Below are 16,522 nucleotides of genomic sequence, written 5' to 3'. Positions count from 1 at the left end.
GTTCAGTTCCCAGCTCCCATAACCATCTGTAAGTTTAGTCCCAGGGTATCTGATACCCTCTTCTGGCCTCTGTGGGCACAGCAGTTCCCCTAGAACTGAAGTTAGGGAAGCTTGTCAGCCACCATGTGGATGCTGGGAAGCAAACCGGACTCCTCTATAAGAGCATCAAGTGCTGTTAGTCAGCAATGTGAGCCTTCTCTGAAGTACGCCTTCTTTTGTGGGTTTGAAATATCCTAGTTTTCTTGGTGTTAGGATATGACTTTCATGTTCCAGGGTTACATTAGAACCCTTATAGGCTGATGTAAAAGTGCTCTTCAGCTGGCCCCACCCTGGGCCTTCTCAGTTCACTCCCCTTTTAGCCACACTCATGGCAGTGACAGCTGAGGTCTGCAGAGCACTTAGTACACTATGGATAGTTCTTGGAATCTTTTTCTAAAATCATTCATCTTAGAATTTTAAGATTTTCTAAAGTCTAATCTTAGGGATTTTGTAGTCTTACCCCAAGTTTGTCACTTCTGTGTGCTCACTTCGACCTCTGGTATTTCACTGACACCTGCTCCTTCCCATCTGAGTTTGTACCTTCACACAGTAGTTGCCTGAAGGTCATGTGCCAGTGGGGCTGACTCTTGGGGACACTGAGTGCTCAGGAGGGCATGCTTTCTGCAGCAGAGCCTACTGACAGTTAGATTCCTTAGGGGCTTATTTCTCAGGCTTGATGGTCAAACAGATTTTTGTAAATGGTGCATTTATTCAAGAGAGAAAGAAATTCTATGTGTTTACATATGCAGTGAAATCTTTCCAAGTGCTCAGTGCTAGTTTTATAAGAGTAAGACTTGGGAAAGGACTCCAGATAGGCTCAGTGGACAAAACAGCTAGGATTTTTTCAGGAATTGCTTGGTATGATATATGTTAAATGAAAAAGAACATGGGATATTACTGAACAGGAGGCAGAAACAAGTGTTTGCCGTTTGTGTGAAACTTCCCGAAAACTGAATCCAGTGTTCCGTAGCTTTCAGCCTTCAGAGCAGACTAGTGCAACAAAAGTAAACATTTCAGAGGGAAATCAGGCCAGTTTCCTCTTTTACTGGGTTTCATTTACTGGGTTTCTAGCAAACAAATGTATCTTGAACTCTGATTTCTGACATTGATCCTAACCATAGGACCTTGATAAACAGGGTGTTAGCTGAGATTTAGCTATGGAGCTCATTGCTAGCAGAGTAGCTGTTCTTTGAAAGATACATAATTCTGAATAAGTGAGTAAGTGGTTCCCAGTCACAATGAGCTAACCCATGCTAGATAATAGGCTACAAAACCATGGTGGCCTCTGTAGCAGTCCCACACATATTTTGTGTCTAACTCCATCTGACTTGCTCATCATGGTACCTCAGGGACCTACCTTGACAGCCCAATCCCATGACCACTAAGATAGGACTGGCATCTCATAAACTCACTCTTAACGGCTTTTACCAATGAACGGCTAATAGGACTAATTTCATTGGCCAAAGCAATTAAATGGTCTCATCTGAGTTCAAGGTATCAGGAAAGTACAATCCTGTCCTATGATCCGGTGGGAGAGTTGGAAATATCTATTGAGCACTTATTAGTACACTTACAGTGTTCTCATGGATGACATTTTCTTGGAGTCTTGTGGCTGGTGGGAAAAAAAAGTAGAATCCCAAAGAGCGTTTGTTTCCAAAGTTAAACAGAAGGAGGAAATAATAAAGGAAAAAGAAAGCTGGGTGAAGAGGGCAGGATTCACTGAGATAAAAGAAGGAGTTAGTAGGTTAGTATATTTAGAAGTCTGAAAAATATTGGTCCAGTTGAGTCATTTCAGTAGTTGCAGAGATTCAGCTATGGGTCCTCAGGGTTAGAGAAGCTTAAGGGCACAGCAGGGTATGGCTGTCATGCTGCAGGCCTGGGTCAGGGTTAAGGGAACGGAGGCTAACATGCTATGACCATGATCCCAGATGAGGGAGAAGTCATGTTAATTAAAGAAGCTGAAGAAGAGGAAGGAGGAAAAAGGAAGAAGAGGGGAAGAGAAGGAAAGAGAGGAGAGAGGAGAGGGAGTGAGCAAGGGAGAAGAAATTAAGGGGAAAAGTTAAACTATAAGAGAAATAGTTTATTGATTTGATTTTTTTTTTTCTGGTGAGAAAACTCAGTATCATAGTCCTGGTAATGCTTTCAGTGAGGGTAAAGGGCATTGATCAAGAAGGAGGATATTCGAAGGAGGAGGAGGAGGAGGAGGAGGAGGAGGAGGAGGAGGAGGAGGAGGAGGAGGAGAAGAAGAAGAAGAAAAGAAGAAGAAGAAGAAGAAGAAGAAGAAGAAGAAGAAGAAGAAGAAGAAAAAGAAGAAAGAAGAGACCACTACCACCACCACCACCACCACCACCACCACCACCACCACCAAGATTCATCTCCCAAAAAAACAAACCTCGTGCCAGCATCCACGGGTCCCTGTTCATGTGAGGTTGAGCGCTTAGAAGAAAAGTGCATAGTGTTACCTGGCCACTCTCTTCTAGTTTAGTTGACATCCTGCCTTCATTATGGTGTGCACATGAGAAAACCATGCCAACTTTGTGAGTAAAACTATAATACAGCTTAGCTCATTTTCAGTTGCTGTGATAAAATACCCTGACAAAGTCAACCTAGGGTAGAAAGGGTTTATTTTGGCTCCCAGTTTGGAGTATACAGTTCATCCTGGCTGAGAAAGGCTGATCTCAAGAGCTTGAGGCCAATCATGTTACTTCCACAGTTAAAATGCATAGAGAGCTGCTTCTCAGCTCCCTTCCTTTGCTTACACAACCCAGGGCCCCACCATTGAATGGTGTCACCCATAGTGTGCAGGTCTTCGTGCCACAAGTCTATCAAAATAATACCCCACAGGCATGCTCAAAGGCTCATCTCGCAGGTGGTTCTAGATTCTGTGAAATTGACAATTAACTCACAAGCCTTGTTCCAAAGGAGAGTTTGTAATGTGTTCCATGTGCTAGCAGAGATTTAATGCATACCTGTGGCTCTAGCAGAGACATAATGCACACTCTCCATTACACACCTACTAGTACCCTCAGAGGTCATCCCTAGTGACCTCCCTTAGACCTTTCTTGTATGCAGACCTCCCACCATCAATTCCCAAAGGTGTGTTAATCTACCAGGCTCGGTGATGCTGTTCCAGGAGGTCTTTCTTCTGTGCCTAGAAGGGCACCAGCTCCCAGCAGCCGCTTTCTCCCTGGATTCGGGTCAGAGTGTCAGCTTTCCCACTTACGCTGGCGTATCTGCAGAGCTGAGCAGGTAGACATTGAATATTCACCCAATTTCATTGATAGCTTCAGAAATCTATTCTTAAACTTGCTGTTTGCCTTAGTTAGCGTAATATCTCCACTGTCTTTGGCTAATTTCTCTTTTCTCTTTGTCACTTTTTTGTTTGTTTGTTTGTTTGTTTTCTTTCTAGTAGCTTAAAAATATTTTAAGCCAGTCCTACTACCTGGTATGACATGTGAGAAGTAGGGAGAATAATCTGACTGCTCTGAGACACGAGCTTGGGCCTAGACACCCCCAGTTCCTTTCTCTTCTCTGTGATTATGGATATCAAATATTTGAGGCTTTGTGCATTTTCTTGGTGTTAAACTATAGATAAACTATGCCTAGCTGCTGACCTGACATCCCTCCTTCTGTGGCATGGGATGTCTGCCATTGCTTCAACTTGCCTGGACTGTAAAGTGCAGCCCCACTGATGGGAGTGCCTGTCCCCATGTAGGACCTGGCAAGGCAAACTCTTGGGTCAGACTTCCTGAGTCAGAAACAAAGGGCTTCAGCCCCCTGTGGGATTCTGGTGCACATTAGAGGTAAGCTGTACTCGGGAACGATCCTGTCAGTTAGCGTGTCTGTAAGTAGAGTGACTCTGACTAATATAACTGATGTATTCTTTGTGATTTCTTCAAATTTCTTTGTGCACTCTCATGCTATACCTGGGAAACAGCTCTACACTTGTTTCAGGGGGTTACAGGAGTTAAAAGTACAGCATGATCTCCAGACAGGGATATTGTTCTACTTTTCCTGATGGAGGAAAATTCCCTAATCATAGAGCTCACTCTGGAGATCGAATCTTTTCATATTTGGAAGTTATAAACCTTTGAACAAATAAAAAGTTTTTATTACTAAGCAACTTTACAATGGAATTTGGTGAAAGTTTAAATTACAAGGACTACAGCTTGAGTAATGGACTACTTTATAAAACCTAGCCTTAGATGTATTTAATAAGATGATACTTGATTACATTTAAGAGGGAAAAATTCTTAGAGAAGGTTAAGGAAATCAATCGTGACAGGTTGCCATTTTCATGCCGTTCATAATAATAAGCTGCTCAGAGCAAGAGCATCAAGGATGAAATGATAATACAAATTGCTTCAAGCAGTTATTGTAGTCCCTCGGGCATATTGATTTGTGTTTCTAATAAAAAGATGCTTTCAGATGTCCCATTGACAGAGAGACAGGTGACATGTGCCATTACGGGAATTGGAGCTGCCTCTCGTTAAATCTGGATTGTTGCGAAGGCATTGTCAGACAATAGAACAAAATAGAGTCAGCTGCGGTATACATTCCCAGTTGAAATGCCAAGGCAGTTTGAAAATGGCTTTTTTATTTTAAAAAGGGCCATTTATTAATATTTTAAGACTCCTCTTGATCTATAGTAAAATATTACATTAGAATAGCTTGCTTTTGTCTTTCTTGTAGTTGCATACCATCATAGAACCCTTTTGTTTTTCTAATAGCTGCTTTCTTGAGTAATACAGTCTCCAATTTAATGTGTGCTGCTCTGCTTCACTAAGAGCTGTATAGGAAGAACCTAGTGTTGCAGCCGGTCTCATGGATAGAGACTTGGATAGCTTCTTCACAACTGTTACTAGTATTAACAAACCATAGTGTTTCCAAGCCTCACCAGGAAAATATGAGTCATGATCAAGCCAACCATAAGGCCCTCTAGTAGCACATAGACAAGACACAGCACACTTGCTTGGGCTGCACTGGTACCCAGGTCACCAGCACTGTGCCTGGCACACTGTGGCATCACAGCCACACACAGCTTTGTCTACATTGTGAGCATACACTTACAACTTAAGGAAAACAGGAAAAGACGCAATCCTGATGCTAGCCGAGACATGCTCTGCAAGCACATAGAAACATCTAAAGTGCAAATGTTGTCTCTGAATTCCTTTAAATATGAATTTGACTATAAAGGAAATGCCCTTCATAAGAAATGTGTTATTTTAAATGCCTAGTTCTGCATAACATTCTGAATAATAAGCACTTGCTGTGTATATGTCTATGTTAAGTAAGAATATATTTGGTATTGTTTCCTTATGCCCAAGTACAAAATTATCTGTAACCTAAATTCATAGCAGAGAATTTTACTTTAAGCAGGTAGACAATTTCATTATTATATTCATTCATTGGACTCTTTTATTCCTTATCCTGAGGCCCTAAAAACTGTTAGGAACTTGTGATATATTTATTTTTCATATTTCTGGCAAAAGTAAGTTTTTCTTCTCCCAGATCATTGTGACATATTTCTGATGGCCTGGTCTGAGAGTAAGTCAGGACAATTCTCAAACCTGTTTGTGGGGTGCAGTGCAGTAGATGGGGGAGGTGCCGTGTTTAAGTTAAAGAGGAAAAGTGGGGGTGAGCCTTTTCTGTCACCCATGTTCTCAGAGGCATCTCATGATGCCACCTTTTCTCAGGCCAGAAGATTTCTGTGAGCATCTGATGCTGACCTGGATGGCTTTCTGTGCCCACCCTCCCCTGTCCCCTTCTGCCCATTATTATGTGAATGGAAGTTCTCCCCCCAACCCTCGCCACCCCCCACCCGTAATCAACAGGTCACACACATGCTGTAGGTTCAGAAGCAGACTTGGCTGGAGAGGATTTTGAGCCAGTAGTCAATTAAAAAGGATGGCCCTTGGCTTATCAGTGATTCCCTGCCAAAGACCACTGGGTGGAGTGGGGTTCTGTTAAGCCTGTGTACCTCCCTGCCTGCCTTCTGTTGCCTCCCTCATTCACTCTACGGATTGGGGAAAGCTTCCTTCTATGGCACAGAGCCAGGCTCTGGGCAGGCCATAGGGTATCTGTTCCTGCCGAGCCACTGAGGAAATAGCCTTTCCACGGGTCCAGGAGCCTGCAGCTCATTGTGCAAAGAACTCTTGACATATTTTCACAGTAGTGCATACTATTCTCTCTGAAGAGGAAGTGCAGGTGTGATAAGGTCTGTTCCCTCCTGAAACTGTTCAAATGTTTATCATTGCTGTGATGGTAAGCAGTAGCCTCTTTGCTGTATGCCATGAGCCCTTCTATCCATCCATCCCTCCTCTCCTCACTCTCACTGCCTCTCTAGGAGGGCTTGCTTTGCCTGTCTAAGCTTGAGGGCCGTTTAGCTACACACTTGTGTAGACCTGTGATTATTCCGTGCCTTCTACCACAGTTTCTTGGCTTGGATTATCCATTCATTCTGGCATTTCTGGCACTCTGCACAAGTTAGCTCCTCAGTAAATGCTGGTTAAAGATGAGTCAGTCCAGGACAACTATTTATTTACTTACCCCTGCTGTCCATAAGGTTTTCAGTGTCATGGAGGCAGGAGCTGTGCTGTGCACATTCTTGTATCCCATGCTTCTCACACAGCTGATAGATGCTGGACATCTGAACAAAGAGTTAAAATAAGAAATAAAAATGACTCTTGCAAACATAGTTTATAGTAGTTGTAGATATAGTGACCACATCTTATAAAACTAGAAATATCATGCAAGCTTCTAGAAGCACTCTGGAAGTAGAGAGAATGGAATGTGGTACAAGGACACTGAGCACTTGCTGCTGGGTACCAGGCTCTGCCTGTGTGTTCCTGTGTGAATTGTGGTTTGCTCTTATTTGGGGAATTATGTGATCTGTTACTTTATTGGATTGCTGCTCATTTTCTCCTTCCTTTGGCCTGTGGGAACCTTTTAAGCAGGTTTTGTGTCCTATTATTATGAGAGAACCATCCTGAATATGTTTTGTTCTTCCACTAAAGATGTATCTGGCTTATCTTGTATCTTCTTTGTCCTAGCTCTGTGGTTGTCCTAAATTCCTTTCATCAAAGAATGGTTTTTAGAAGTTAAGTTCTGGGAGTGGGACATGGCCATTGCTATTGAGGTGTCCTGTGTCAGGCTCTTGTAACAGACAGAAGGAGGGATCGGATCTGTAGATGGATATATAGATGAGTTAATGGATGGTTAAGTGAGTGGATGGGTGTATATACATGCATTTAATTATATTTCTTTATTTATGTATGCTAATTCTAGTAGATTCAGACATACTTCCAGTCTAGCTCAGGTCTACAAGGTTTGTTGGTAGTTTCCTTTTTCTATATAGTGATTTTCTTCCCTCACACTGGGAAACTGTCTGCTAATACGTGTAATGTGCTTACATATGCAGCCCTTTACTGTAACTAGTCTAGATCTCTGTCCATTTGAGTTCACCTTGCTTATTTTCTTTCCTTTATTAACCATTGCATAATGGTTTCATTGCATAAATCAATGAAAGGTGTATTTAAAAGAGTCTAATGGTATGTAATAGTATTTGTCTTTGATGGGAAGGGCCCTTAGGCCACATGATCATACATTCCCCTCTAGTGTTAAGCATGCCATGTTGCTTGGTGAATGAATAGTGATTTGTGCACAGATATGCAGACGGCTCCACTGGTAGGTGAGTTGAACACACCATAGGATAGCATTCATCTTCCCTAGGCAACTATACATGGATTTCAGTACTCAAAGCCCTCAGTGTGGGTTTCCGTCTCCTACCACTGCCACCACCAAGCTACTGCCAAGTTGTCACCTAGAGAAAGGAACTACTGGCAAGTGTGTCACCTAACTCTCACTCAGCAGGTGTGTCACTGCCCTCTGTGAGAGGCTAATCCAAAGAGTGATTTTGTCTTCTGCCTCTTTCCCTGTATTTTGTACATAATAAATAGAATAAACTAGTCTGTTTGAGGTGTGACTTACTATGATGGCATTGAATGTACACATTCTTTTAGACTAATGTTCTAATTTAAGTGACCTTAGTGTTAATGGACAGACTTAAGGGTCTAGACCTAGAACTAAAACTTAGCATTTAAGCCACATAACCAGATTTCTGTTGACTTTGCCATTGGTGCTGACGTGAAGTATATTTTTCGCATTGTGGTAATGTTGATGGCTCACACTAACTGTGTCACATAGTCACGTAGCTGCTAAAGTGCATTTCGGGCACTTTTTCTTAAGCCCCAAATAAAGACTTAAGAAAATAGAAAAGAAAGACAAGCACCAACATAGCATAGCTCCAGAGAGTTCATTAACCTGTGGAAATGAGCAAGTTGTATATGACACAATTTAGAGAGAGATTTGTTTTGTTTTGGTTGAATATTTAGTCATTCAAGCAACAATTTTAACTTAAAGTCAATAATTTGTTTTGTTATTACAATTACAAAAATTGTTTCATAGCCTTAAGATATAGACATGGTCTGAATCACACAATGTAGAGAATAGAATCTTCATAATGGATCAATTTAATACGTTTTTAATTCCAAACAATATAAAGAAAAATGACTACTCTGAATTTAATCTCGGCCTCAGATGATGTATTTTCCTCTCGTTTGGGTGAAGGCAGATCATGGAGTGCTCCACCTCTTCCTAGCAGGCTGAGCACACAGCCTAGGCAGGGAAATCGCTACCAGGGAATGTGTGAGAGCCCACAAAGATTCCAACTTGTGGTTTGACTCAAGGTCAAAGAGCCAAAGTTTATATTGCTCTCCAAGGCTGCATAATAGGGTGCAAAGGCATATTATACTTCAAGGCCTAATCACAAGATGCTTTGCTGTGAGGTGTGGTTACCAGGTGTTTTGAAGGGTCTACACTTGGTTGTACTTTGATCTTGAAAGAGGGAGGCCTTTTGCCTCTCCCCTTTCTAGTATATAAAAAGCCCATTAGAAATAAACTCGAGGCTGCTGAGTATTGACCCAGGGCCCTCCTGAAGCTATCCTATGTCTCTTTTTTTCTTCATGTAATTCTATATTTCCTACCTAGCATTTCTCAATTCCTCACTCCCCTCTTCAAGGACCCTTTGATAGCTGGGGCATAGGTCGTGGCTGGACCCCAGCACTGGGCCCTCACAGGAATGGTGCTGAAGGAAGGCTAGACTCACCTTCTTGCACTCTCTTGTTTTTCAAGACAGGGTTTCTCTGTATAGTTTTGGTGCCTGTCCTGGATCTTGCTCTGTAGACCAGGCTGGCCTCGAACTCACAGAGATCCGCCTGGCTCTGCCTTCCAAGTACTGGGATTAAAGGTATGCGCCACCACCTCCCGGCTGCTTGTACTCTTTATTGGTAGTCAAAGTGCTTCTGATAAATATTCCTGGATAACAAATCATAATAATTCTAGAGGTGGTTTATTACCTTACTTACTTAAAAAAAAAGTAAAAACAAACAAGTGAGCCAGGCATGGTAGTTTACACCTTTAATCGCAGCATTCTTGAAACTGAGGCAGGCAGATCTCTATGCATTTGAGGCCAGCCAGGGCTGCGTAGTTTGACCCTATCTAAATTCAAAACAATATGCTTCTTTCACATTATTTTTCATCATCTGTTATTTATGCTATTTGTATAATTTCATTTCTATGCTAAGTTGTAACTTCACATTCTATCTTGGTTTTGTTGTCTTGTTTTTTTTGTGTGTGTGTGTGTGTGTGATATTCCCCAAGTATTCCACCACCAATCCTCTCCCTTCCTTCAGTGTCATTTTAAAGCTGAATGAAGAGTAGTTAGCTGCCCCTCCCTAAAGGAATGTGAGCTGTTCAGAGAATATAAAAATGGCACTGGACATTTTCTTCATGCTACAAACTGGAATTCTCTTTGGCCTGACTGCTGTCACTCTTGAAGGTGGGGATTTGCTGGCCCTGGGTCTGCGTCCTTCTCATCCCTGGTGGGTCTCAGTTCGGGTGAGCTCTGCTTGTTGAGTATGGGTCAGGCTGTATAAACTGTCAGTGGTCTTTGTGCTGTCCTGTCTTCCCGCCTGAGGCTCTTTTAGGCTGATGAGTCACCATGACTACTGACTCCACCAGAGGAAGTACAGTGCTGTCCCTGCTGTTCAGTAAGAGTCCCCCAGCCTCTGGTGACTTTTATTCAGCCCTCATGACATGTGAATGAGATTATAGTGTGAGGCATTCTGCATTGCCTCTCATGTCAGAAATGCTTAGAATCATAGTTCGAAGCTGCAAGGGAACCTGGGATTTAAATCATTAGTATAAAGAAACCACAGGGTTTGGTACTCGGCTTTTGAGCTTCTAAATGGTTTATATATATATATATATATATATATATATATATATATATATATATATATATATATATATATATCTGGACAGTTGTCTTGAATGCTGAGGTGTGTGTACTTGTATGTGTGTGTATACATATGTATTTTGAGGCAGAGTCTCATGTGACCCACACTGATTTCCACTTGCTTCCTAATATTGTAAGCACAGAGAAGTTTGATTTTGAGGGACTGAATACTGTTAAGATCCAAGTGATAATTCTTAAGGGAAATTCCAGCAGAGTTTAGGGATTAAGTGGTGGGAGATAGAAGCACAAATGCCCCCATGTGGCCTGCCGTAAGAGCGGGGAGCTAGTCAGAGACAGGTCCCGAGGATGGGTGTAGGCGCCTTTCCTCTTGCCGGGCTCCTAGGGCTGAGGTATGGAAACTATATAGTAGCAAGGTTTGCCTGAGTTTCTTCGTGATGGGCATTCATGTGGGAGCACCCCAATTCTTGCAGCCAACCTTAGCTGACTGCCTAAGTCTAGGGAAGATCCCACGGGCTGTTAAGAGTCATGCAAGCAAGAGTGCCTTATGCTTCTGCACCCCAGGAGGGAGCAGACTGGAGAGGAAAGCCCACAGCATTGATGGCACTGTGGCTGTGAGGAAATGATACAGCTGTGCCACATGCATATGGTACCAAGAGTGGTGTCACATGTGTTGGTGTGAGCATCAAAGATGGCTTTCTCCTTATTAAATGCCACAGGATTCCCCTACTACCTCCTGGAACTTAGATGTAGGGTAAAGATGCAGTCACAAAGGCCTGAATTTGAGTTAATTAAATTGCTAGTTTTAATGAGTTTGCTTAGAATTTGGGGAAGTACCTACCTGTGTTATCCCTCTCATTCTCCCTTATGCTTACTCCATTCCAGGACTTTCTCTGTTCCCCTCTGTGATAAACCCTTTCCTTATGCTCTGCTCTCTTGTTCAGTACTTCTACTTCCTGGACAGCAATGGGTCACATGACCTACATCTCCCCTCCTCTAGGCATGGCAGCATGCTTTGTAGAGCTCACTGTGATGGAAAGTGTTCTTGCCCTTTCAGCCACGGCCCTTTACTTTCTATCTTCTTTTAAGATTCTTTCTATGGAAAGCAGTTAAGCCTTGCAGGGCTGTGGATGGGCATTCAGAACACAGAAGTTAAGTGTTTGTATTTGGGGATGGTGGGACACTAGGAAGATAAAGTTCTATCTCCGAAGCCATGTGGAAAACTGCATGTGCTGGCATGTGTTGTGATCCCAGCATTGGGGAGATAGAGAATGGCAAGCTATCCGGGAATCCTCAAGCTCAGCCTAGTAGGTAAACCCCAGGACCCTGACTCAGAAAGCCAGATAGAAGACTGCTCTGGAGGAAAGACAATGAGGTTGGCCTCTGGCCTCCAAAGGCAGTATATACACAACACCAAAGGATCTGTATTTCTTAATGTTTTATCTGTTTTCCCTGAATGCATGTGCACCAGCTATGTGCCTGATACCCACGGAGGCCACCATGTGGGTTCTGGGAATCAAACTCAGGTCCCTGCAAGAACGGCCAGTGCTCTTGACCACTGAGCCATCTCTCTAGCCCCCAGGATCCATATTTTTAAGCTCCATAAAATAAAATATTCATAGTTTATAAATTTATTAACATCTTATTAACAGAAATTTAGGTTCCTTCAACCTGTCTTCTCCCAATGCTTCTCTCCTGGTCTCTTAGTTTTAATTTACCCACCATCTTGAAGCTGTGGTGGCATCACTGAACTTCTTTCTTAGCTAAATATTTTTAGTCATCTAATTTTTACTGTCATCTCCACCATTACATAGTCTGCAGCTTGGGCAGTGTGATAAACTGACAGCGTACAGTTGATTGTCGCAGATGACAACATAGAGCTATATGTATAAAGCATTCAGATTCTGTGAAAGTATCTGATATTATAACCTCATATTTCATAAATTATTCTGTCAGCTTTATACTTTATAGTTTCAGAACTACTCTTTACTTTGCAGTTGTTAGGACATTAAATCCAGATTTGCCCTTATTTAGTGTCCTCTAAGCTTCCACCACACATCACATGACCAGCACTCTTATGCTGTAACGATGCACATAAGCCATACTAGAAAACTTCTGAATGACACTTGAATTTTGCTAGCAAGAAAAGGCAATATATCTTGATTTGATTTTTAATTTTTCGCTGACTTAACACAGATGTGCAAAAATATTTTAAATGAACTTAAAATAACCATCAAATATAAGGCTATAGAGAATCATTCTGTTATCTTTTCCCAAGGTGACTCCCATCCTTCTATCTAAAGTACTAATTATTTTGGCTTATTTTTAAGATTTTAAAGACAGAGTTAAACACGCATTCTTTTGTTTTTGACTTCTTTTGTACAGTAATATGTGTGTTGTATTTACATTATTGCAAGTCAATGACATGAATACACCTAGTGTGTGAGTTTCCTGGCCTAGGGGTTATCTAGACCATCTTTTGCCCATCTCACTATGAGTCTTAATCATCTTCTACAGTTGTGTAGGATTTCTCTGTTCATCTGAAGGCAAGCACTGTGTGGGCTTTTAGGTCACCATCTACTCCTATGGGGTTTGTAACCTTCTTTTCATCGGGATGAGCCACCGCCTTAATTCTAATATGATCACTGGATCAGTCTTTTCCTTTTATGACTGTAAGAGTCTCCTGATCCAGGTCCTGAAGACACTCCCTTACTTAAATGACCTGCTCAGTAAGCTCTCTGACCACCTGGCATTGTTTTTATGTATAATGTGACCAGGGACCAGGCTTCTCAGAGACCCACAGCACTGTGCAGTGCTGCTGTCCCTGCTTAGTACAGATCCATCATGAGTCATCTCCATAACATGATGATGCATGTTGCTCAGGGCCTCCTCATATATTGGACTGTTAATGGAGTCTGTGCCTCTCCTCTCTTGTGTTCCCAACCAGTTAAAGTAGACCATGTTTTCCTTCTGGGCAGGAAGCCTTTGCCAATGGCCTCTAAGATTTGAGAGTATTTCCTAGATCTTTCAAACCTTGAAGAGCAGTGTCTGCTCTGGTCTGTCCTTTATCCTGAGCAGTGGCGTCTTTTGCTGTTCTTACCTTTGCTCTCAGCTAAGGTGCTGAGGTCTCAGGAGACTCTCCTTAGAACTGGGCTGTCCTAGGGTTCAGCCATGAGCAGCAGCATCTAGAATTAGAACCTGTTGACTCTAGTTTGCCATAAGACAATTCACTAATTACTAGAATTTTAGCTCTTTTAGTTTAGGGCAACCTTTACGTCATTATGTGGCATGCTTGTTTTTAACAGCTAATATGTGTAATTACATTTCAAATAAGTGCGCTCCAAGTGCTTTAACAGCATTTTGATATTGGTGCTGTGACCTAGCAGTTGTCTTCTGGTGGTTGAATAATTAATTTGTTTCTAAGAGCTTTTGAGTTTGATGGTTGCCTAACACAAGGGTTTCCTTGTGGAAGGGTTGCTGGCTTCCAGTGACCCTTTGCTGCCATCTGGTACAAATTCAAAGTGCTTCTGTCATCTGCTGCTAATTGCTGTCACCTGCACATTGCGGTCCCTCATAACTGAGATTCTGGGAACAAGACACTTGCCTTTTGGAGGGAGGTTCCTTGTGCACTTGCAGATGCACCCCTAAAAGAGAAAAGGGGATCAAACTAGCAGAAGCATTTTAGGTCAATTTATATTTTAATACCTAAGGTGTGAGACATGGTGAGCGTTTTATGAAAGTGATGAATTCCCTACATCCTGGTGGTTCTGTCTGTGCTATGATGTGTTTTAAATGGTTCTGGTGCTTAGTAGCCTCTTTAGGCCGGCAGGATAGTTTGTGCACATTTTCCAGAAGGCTTCTTTAATCCTCTTCCCTAAGCTGATAAGCTTTCAACAGGGCACTAGCCTATAGCGCCATATTATATTAATGTATTTTACGTGTAATTTAGAAAACAAGAAGAATATCCTGATTTGAAGTCTAAACTGTCCCCTGTGGCACTGGCACAGCTGATAATCGTGAACGAGAAAGATGTGTATATCAAATAGTTTACAAAATGAAGCCAGCTGTGTTTCCCTACATACTGTGGCTTCCTGACATGCATCATTAAACCTTATTAGCTACTTCCTTTTACAAAGATTCTTGTAGTCTTGAACATTGCATATTAACATTTTCTGCCCCTCCAACTGGAAATTATTTGCTTTATTGTAGAGTGTCAACTTGCTCTAGTTTCTGATGCGTTCTAATTGGTACTTTAGAGTATAATCATTGTGAGATACCACGCCATGCATTTCTTTATTTGGAAATTAATACAGACCTTTTCACTTTATCTGTCAATCTGAACAACTTTTCACACAATTCCCAACTCTTGAGATTGCTTACAAGCCATTAAGTATGAAATGGTTCATAAAATGTCTGTAAAGACATAAAGTAACACAAAAATTTTAGATGGTTTAAAATAATGTTACATTTGCCAAGATACTAGCAATAAAGCTTTAGACAGTTTTAATAATAAAAGGGTGATTAAGGAAGATGAAAAGTTTATTTAACCATATTACCCTTATCATTTAAAATTTTCAGCATATCTTCTGAATTATATTTTCCTTTCAAAACAAACAAAAAAATGCAAAACATGAGGTCCATGGATTTTGGAAGCTAAGGAACCGGTTTAGAGTTGGGTGTTAGCTATGATAACTTCCCTCCATTCTTTCTCTCTCTCTCTCTCTCTGCTATTCTGTTACTGCCATTCTGCTGTGCTGTCTTAAAAATTAAAATGTTTACCTCTTATTAACTTCTAGTTAATAGCTACTTAAGCTGATGTGTGGGTGGGACAGAAAATGGCAGGACAGAGTTGTTCAAGATGATAGTAATTCTGAGGTGCTTCAAACACTGGCCAGCATTTTATATCTCCATGTATTTTTAGTGTTATTATAAATAGGTGATACATATCTAATTGCCAGTAAACTTAATGAATTAACTGGAAGTGTACTCCTAGGTTCTATTCCAGTGACATTTCAGGCAGAGACCTTTTGAGTCAAGGAGTGGCTCTTGATATAAAGCACTCTTTCTGGTTTTTGTAGTAATAGATGTCCTGGAGGTGACCTTCTTCAGTGGTCCATATATCGCATACATTCAGTCACCCAAGAGGCAGCAGGGGAGAGTAAGACCCACCTTTGGCACAGTGACAGCCATTTGAGCTGTTTTCCTGCATCCCATGCCTTTCCTTTCTTCTGAATTTCATGACACAAACTGGTTTTAGCAGAGCTGTATGCAGATTCTTCAGCTGTGAACTCAAGGAGCTACCGCCCCGCCATTGCGCAGTCAGACACTCATGAGTTCTGTTGTCCTCTCGATATTCCTAAAATGCTATGGCTCCGAATTAGCAACCTCAGACGCCTTAGCAAGATCCCACTAGAGAAAAGGGGCATTCTGTGGAAACCCTGAGTGCATACTCTCCAAGCTCTGACTATATATGTTTAGTGATTTCCTTAACACATCTTGATGGATAGAGTTCAGATCAACCTATTTAAAAATATTTTTTTTCCTGTTGAGTAATACATTTTATAGCCATCATCTTCAAATGAATATTTAGGGGTACCTTTGAAGAATGTTCTAACAGACTCTCCCTCCAAGGGTATTTAAAATAAGGTACTTGCTACAAAAAGAAATAGACATTGAACACAGGCCTTCCAGAATGAAAATGTGTCCAATAGTATCTTTTCTTCAGATTGAATTGTTAGGAATACTGGAACAAAATGAAAAGCGGTGAGTTCCCTGTGTCTTAAAGAAGGCGTGCTTTGACTGCTGAGCCTAGACCTGCCGTTGCCTGGGTGTATTCTCATTTCAATGAGAGCATTGCTGCCCAAGGGTCAGCATGCTCTTTCCACATAGGAAAGATTAGGCTAGTGTTCTACTTCTTAAACAAATTCGAAAGGTAAATAATGTCTATTAAAACACATACAAAATTGCCAAAATAAATTGCATGTGGCCTGCTGCATGGGTGCAGTTAAGACTTAGTAGTTCATATCCCAGAATAAATAATAAACTTAAGGTGGAAAAATAATCTACCACATATTATCACACGTACACACACCAAAGCGAAGAGGGCAGGGCTGCTTAACAGTGAAGATGGTTTTCCCAGCGCAGGTATTGTGGAGCTAAGCCAAGCAA

The 16,522-nt window shown here is 41.6% G+C and overlaps 1 protein-coding gene across 1 annotated transcript in view; it reads left to right on the top strand.

Annotated features, from left to right (window-relative positions):
- Nucleotides 1–16,522, top strand: part of Atp9b (ATPase phospholipid transporting 9B (putative)) — a 220,255-nt gene that overhangs the window by 115,929 nt on the left and 87,804 nt on the right. Inside the window, 2 exon segments of the mRNA XM_059246365.1 lie at nucleotides 15,313–15,335; nucleotides 15,412–15,473. Of these exon segments, the coding sequence (XP_059102348.1) occupies nucleotides 15,313–15,335; nucleotides 15,412–15,473 (85 nt within the window).

The sequence above is a fragment of the Peromyscus eremicus genome, chromosome 19 (genome assembly GCF_949786415.1).
Source record: "Peromyscus eremicus chromosome 19, PerEre_H2_v1, whole genome shotgun sequence".
Taxonomy (NCBI): Eukaryota; Metazoa; Chordata; class Mammalia; order Rodentia; family Cricetidae; genus Peromyscus; species Peromyscus eremicus.
The sequence above is the reverse complement of the archived record's forward strand: the minus strand, read 5'-3'. Positions and strand labels throughout refer to the sequence as shown.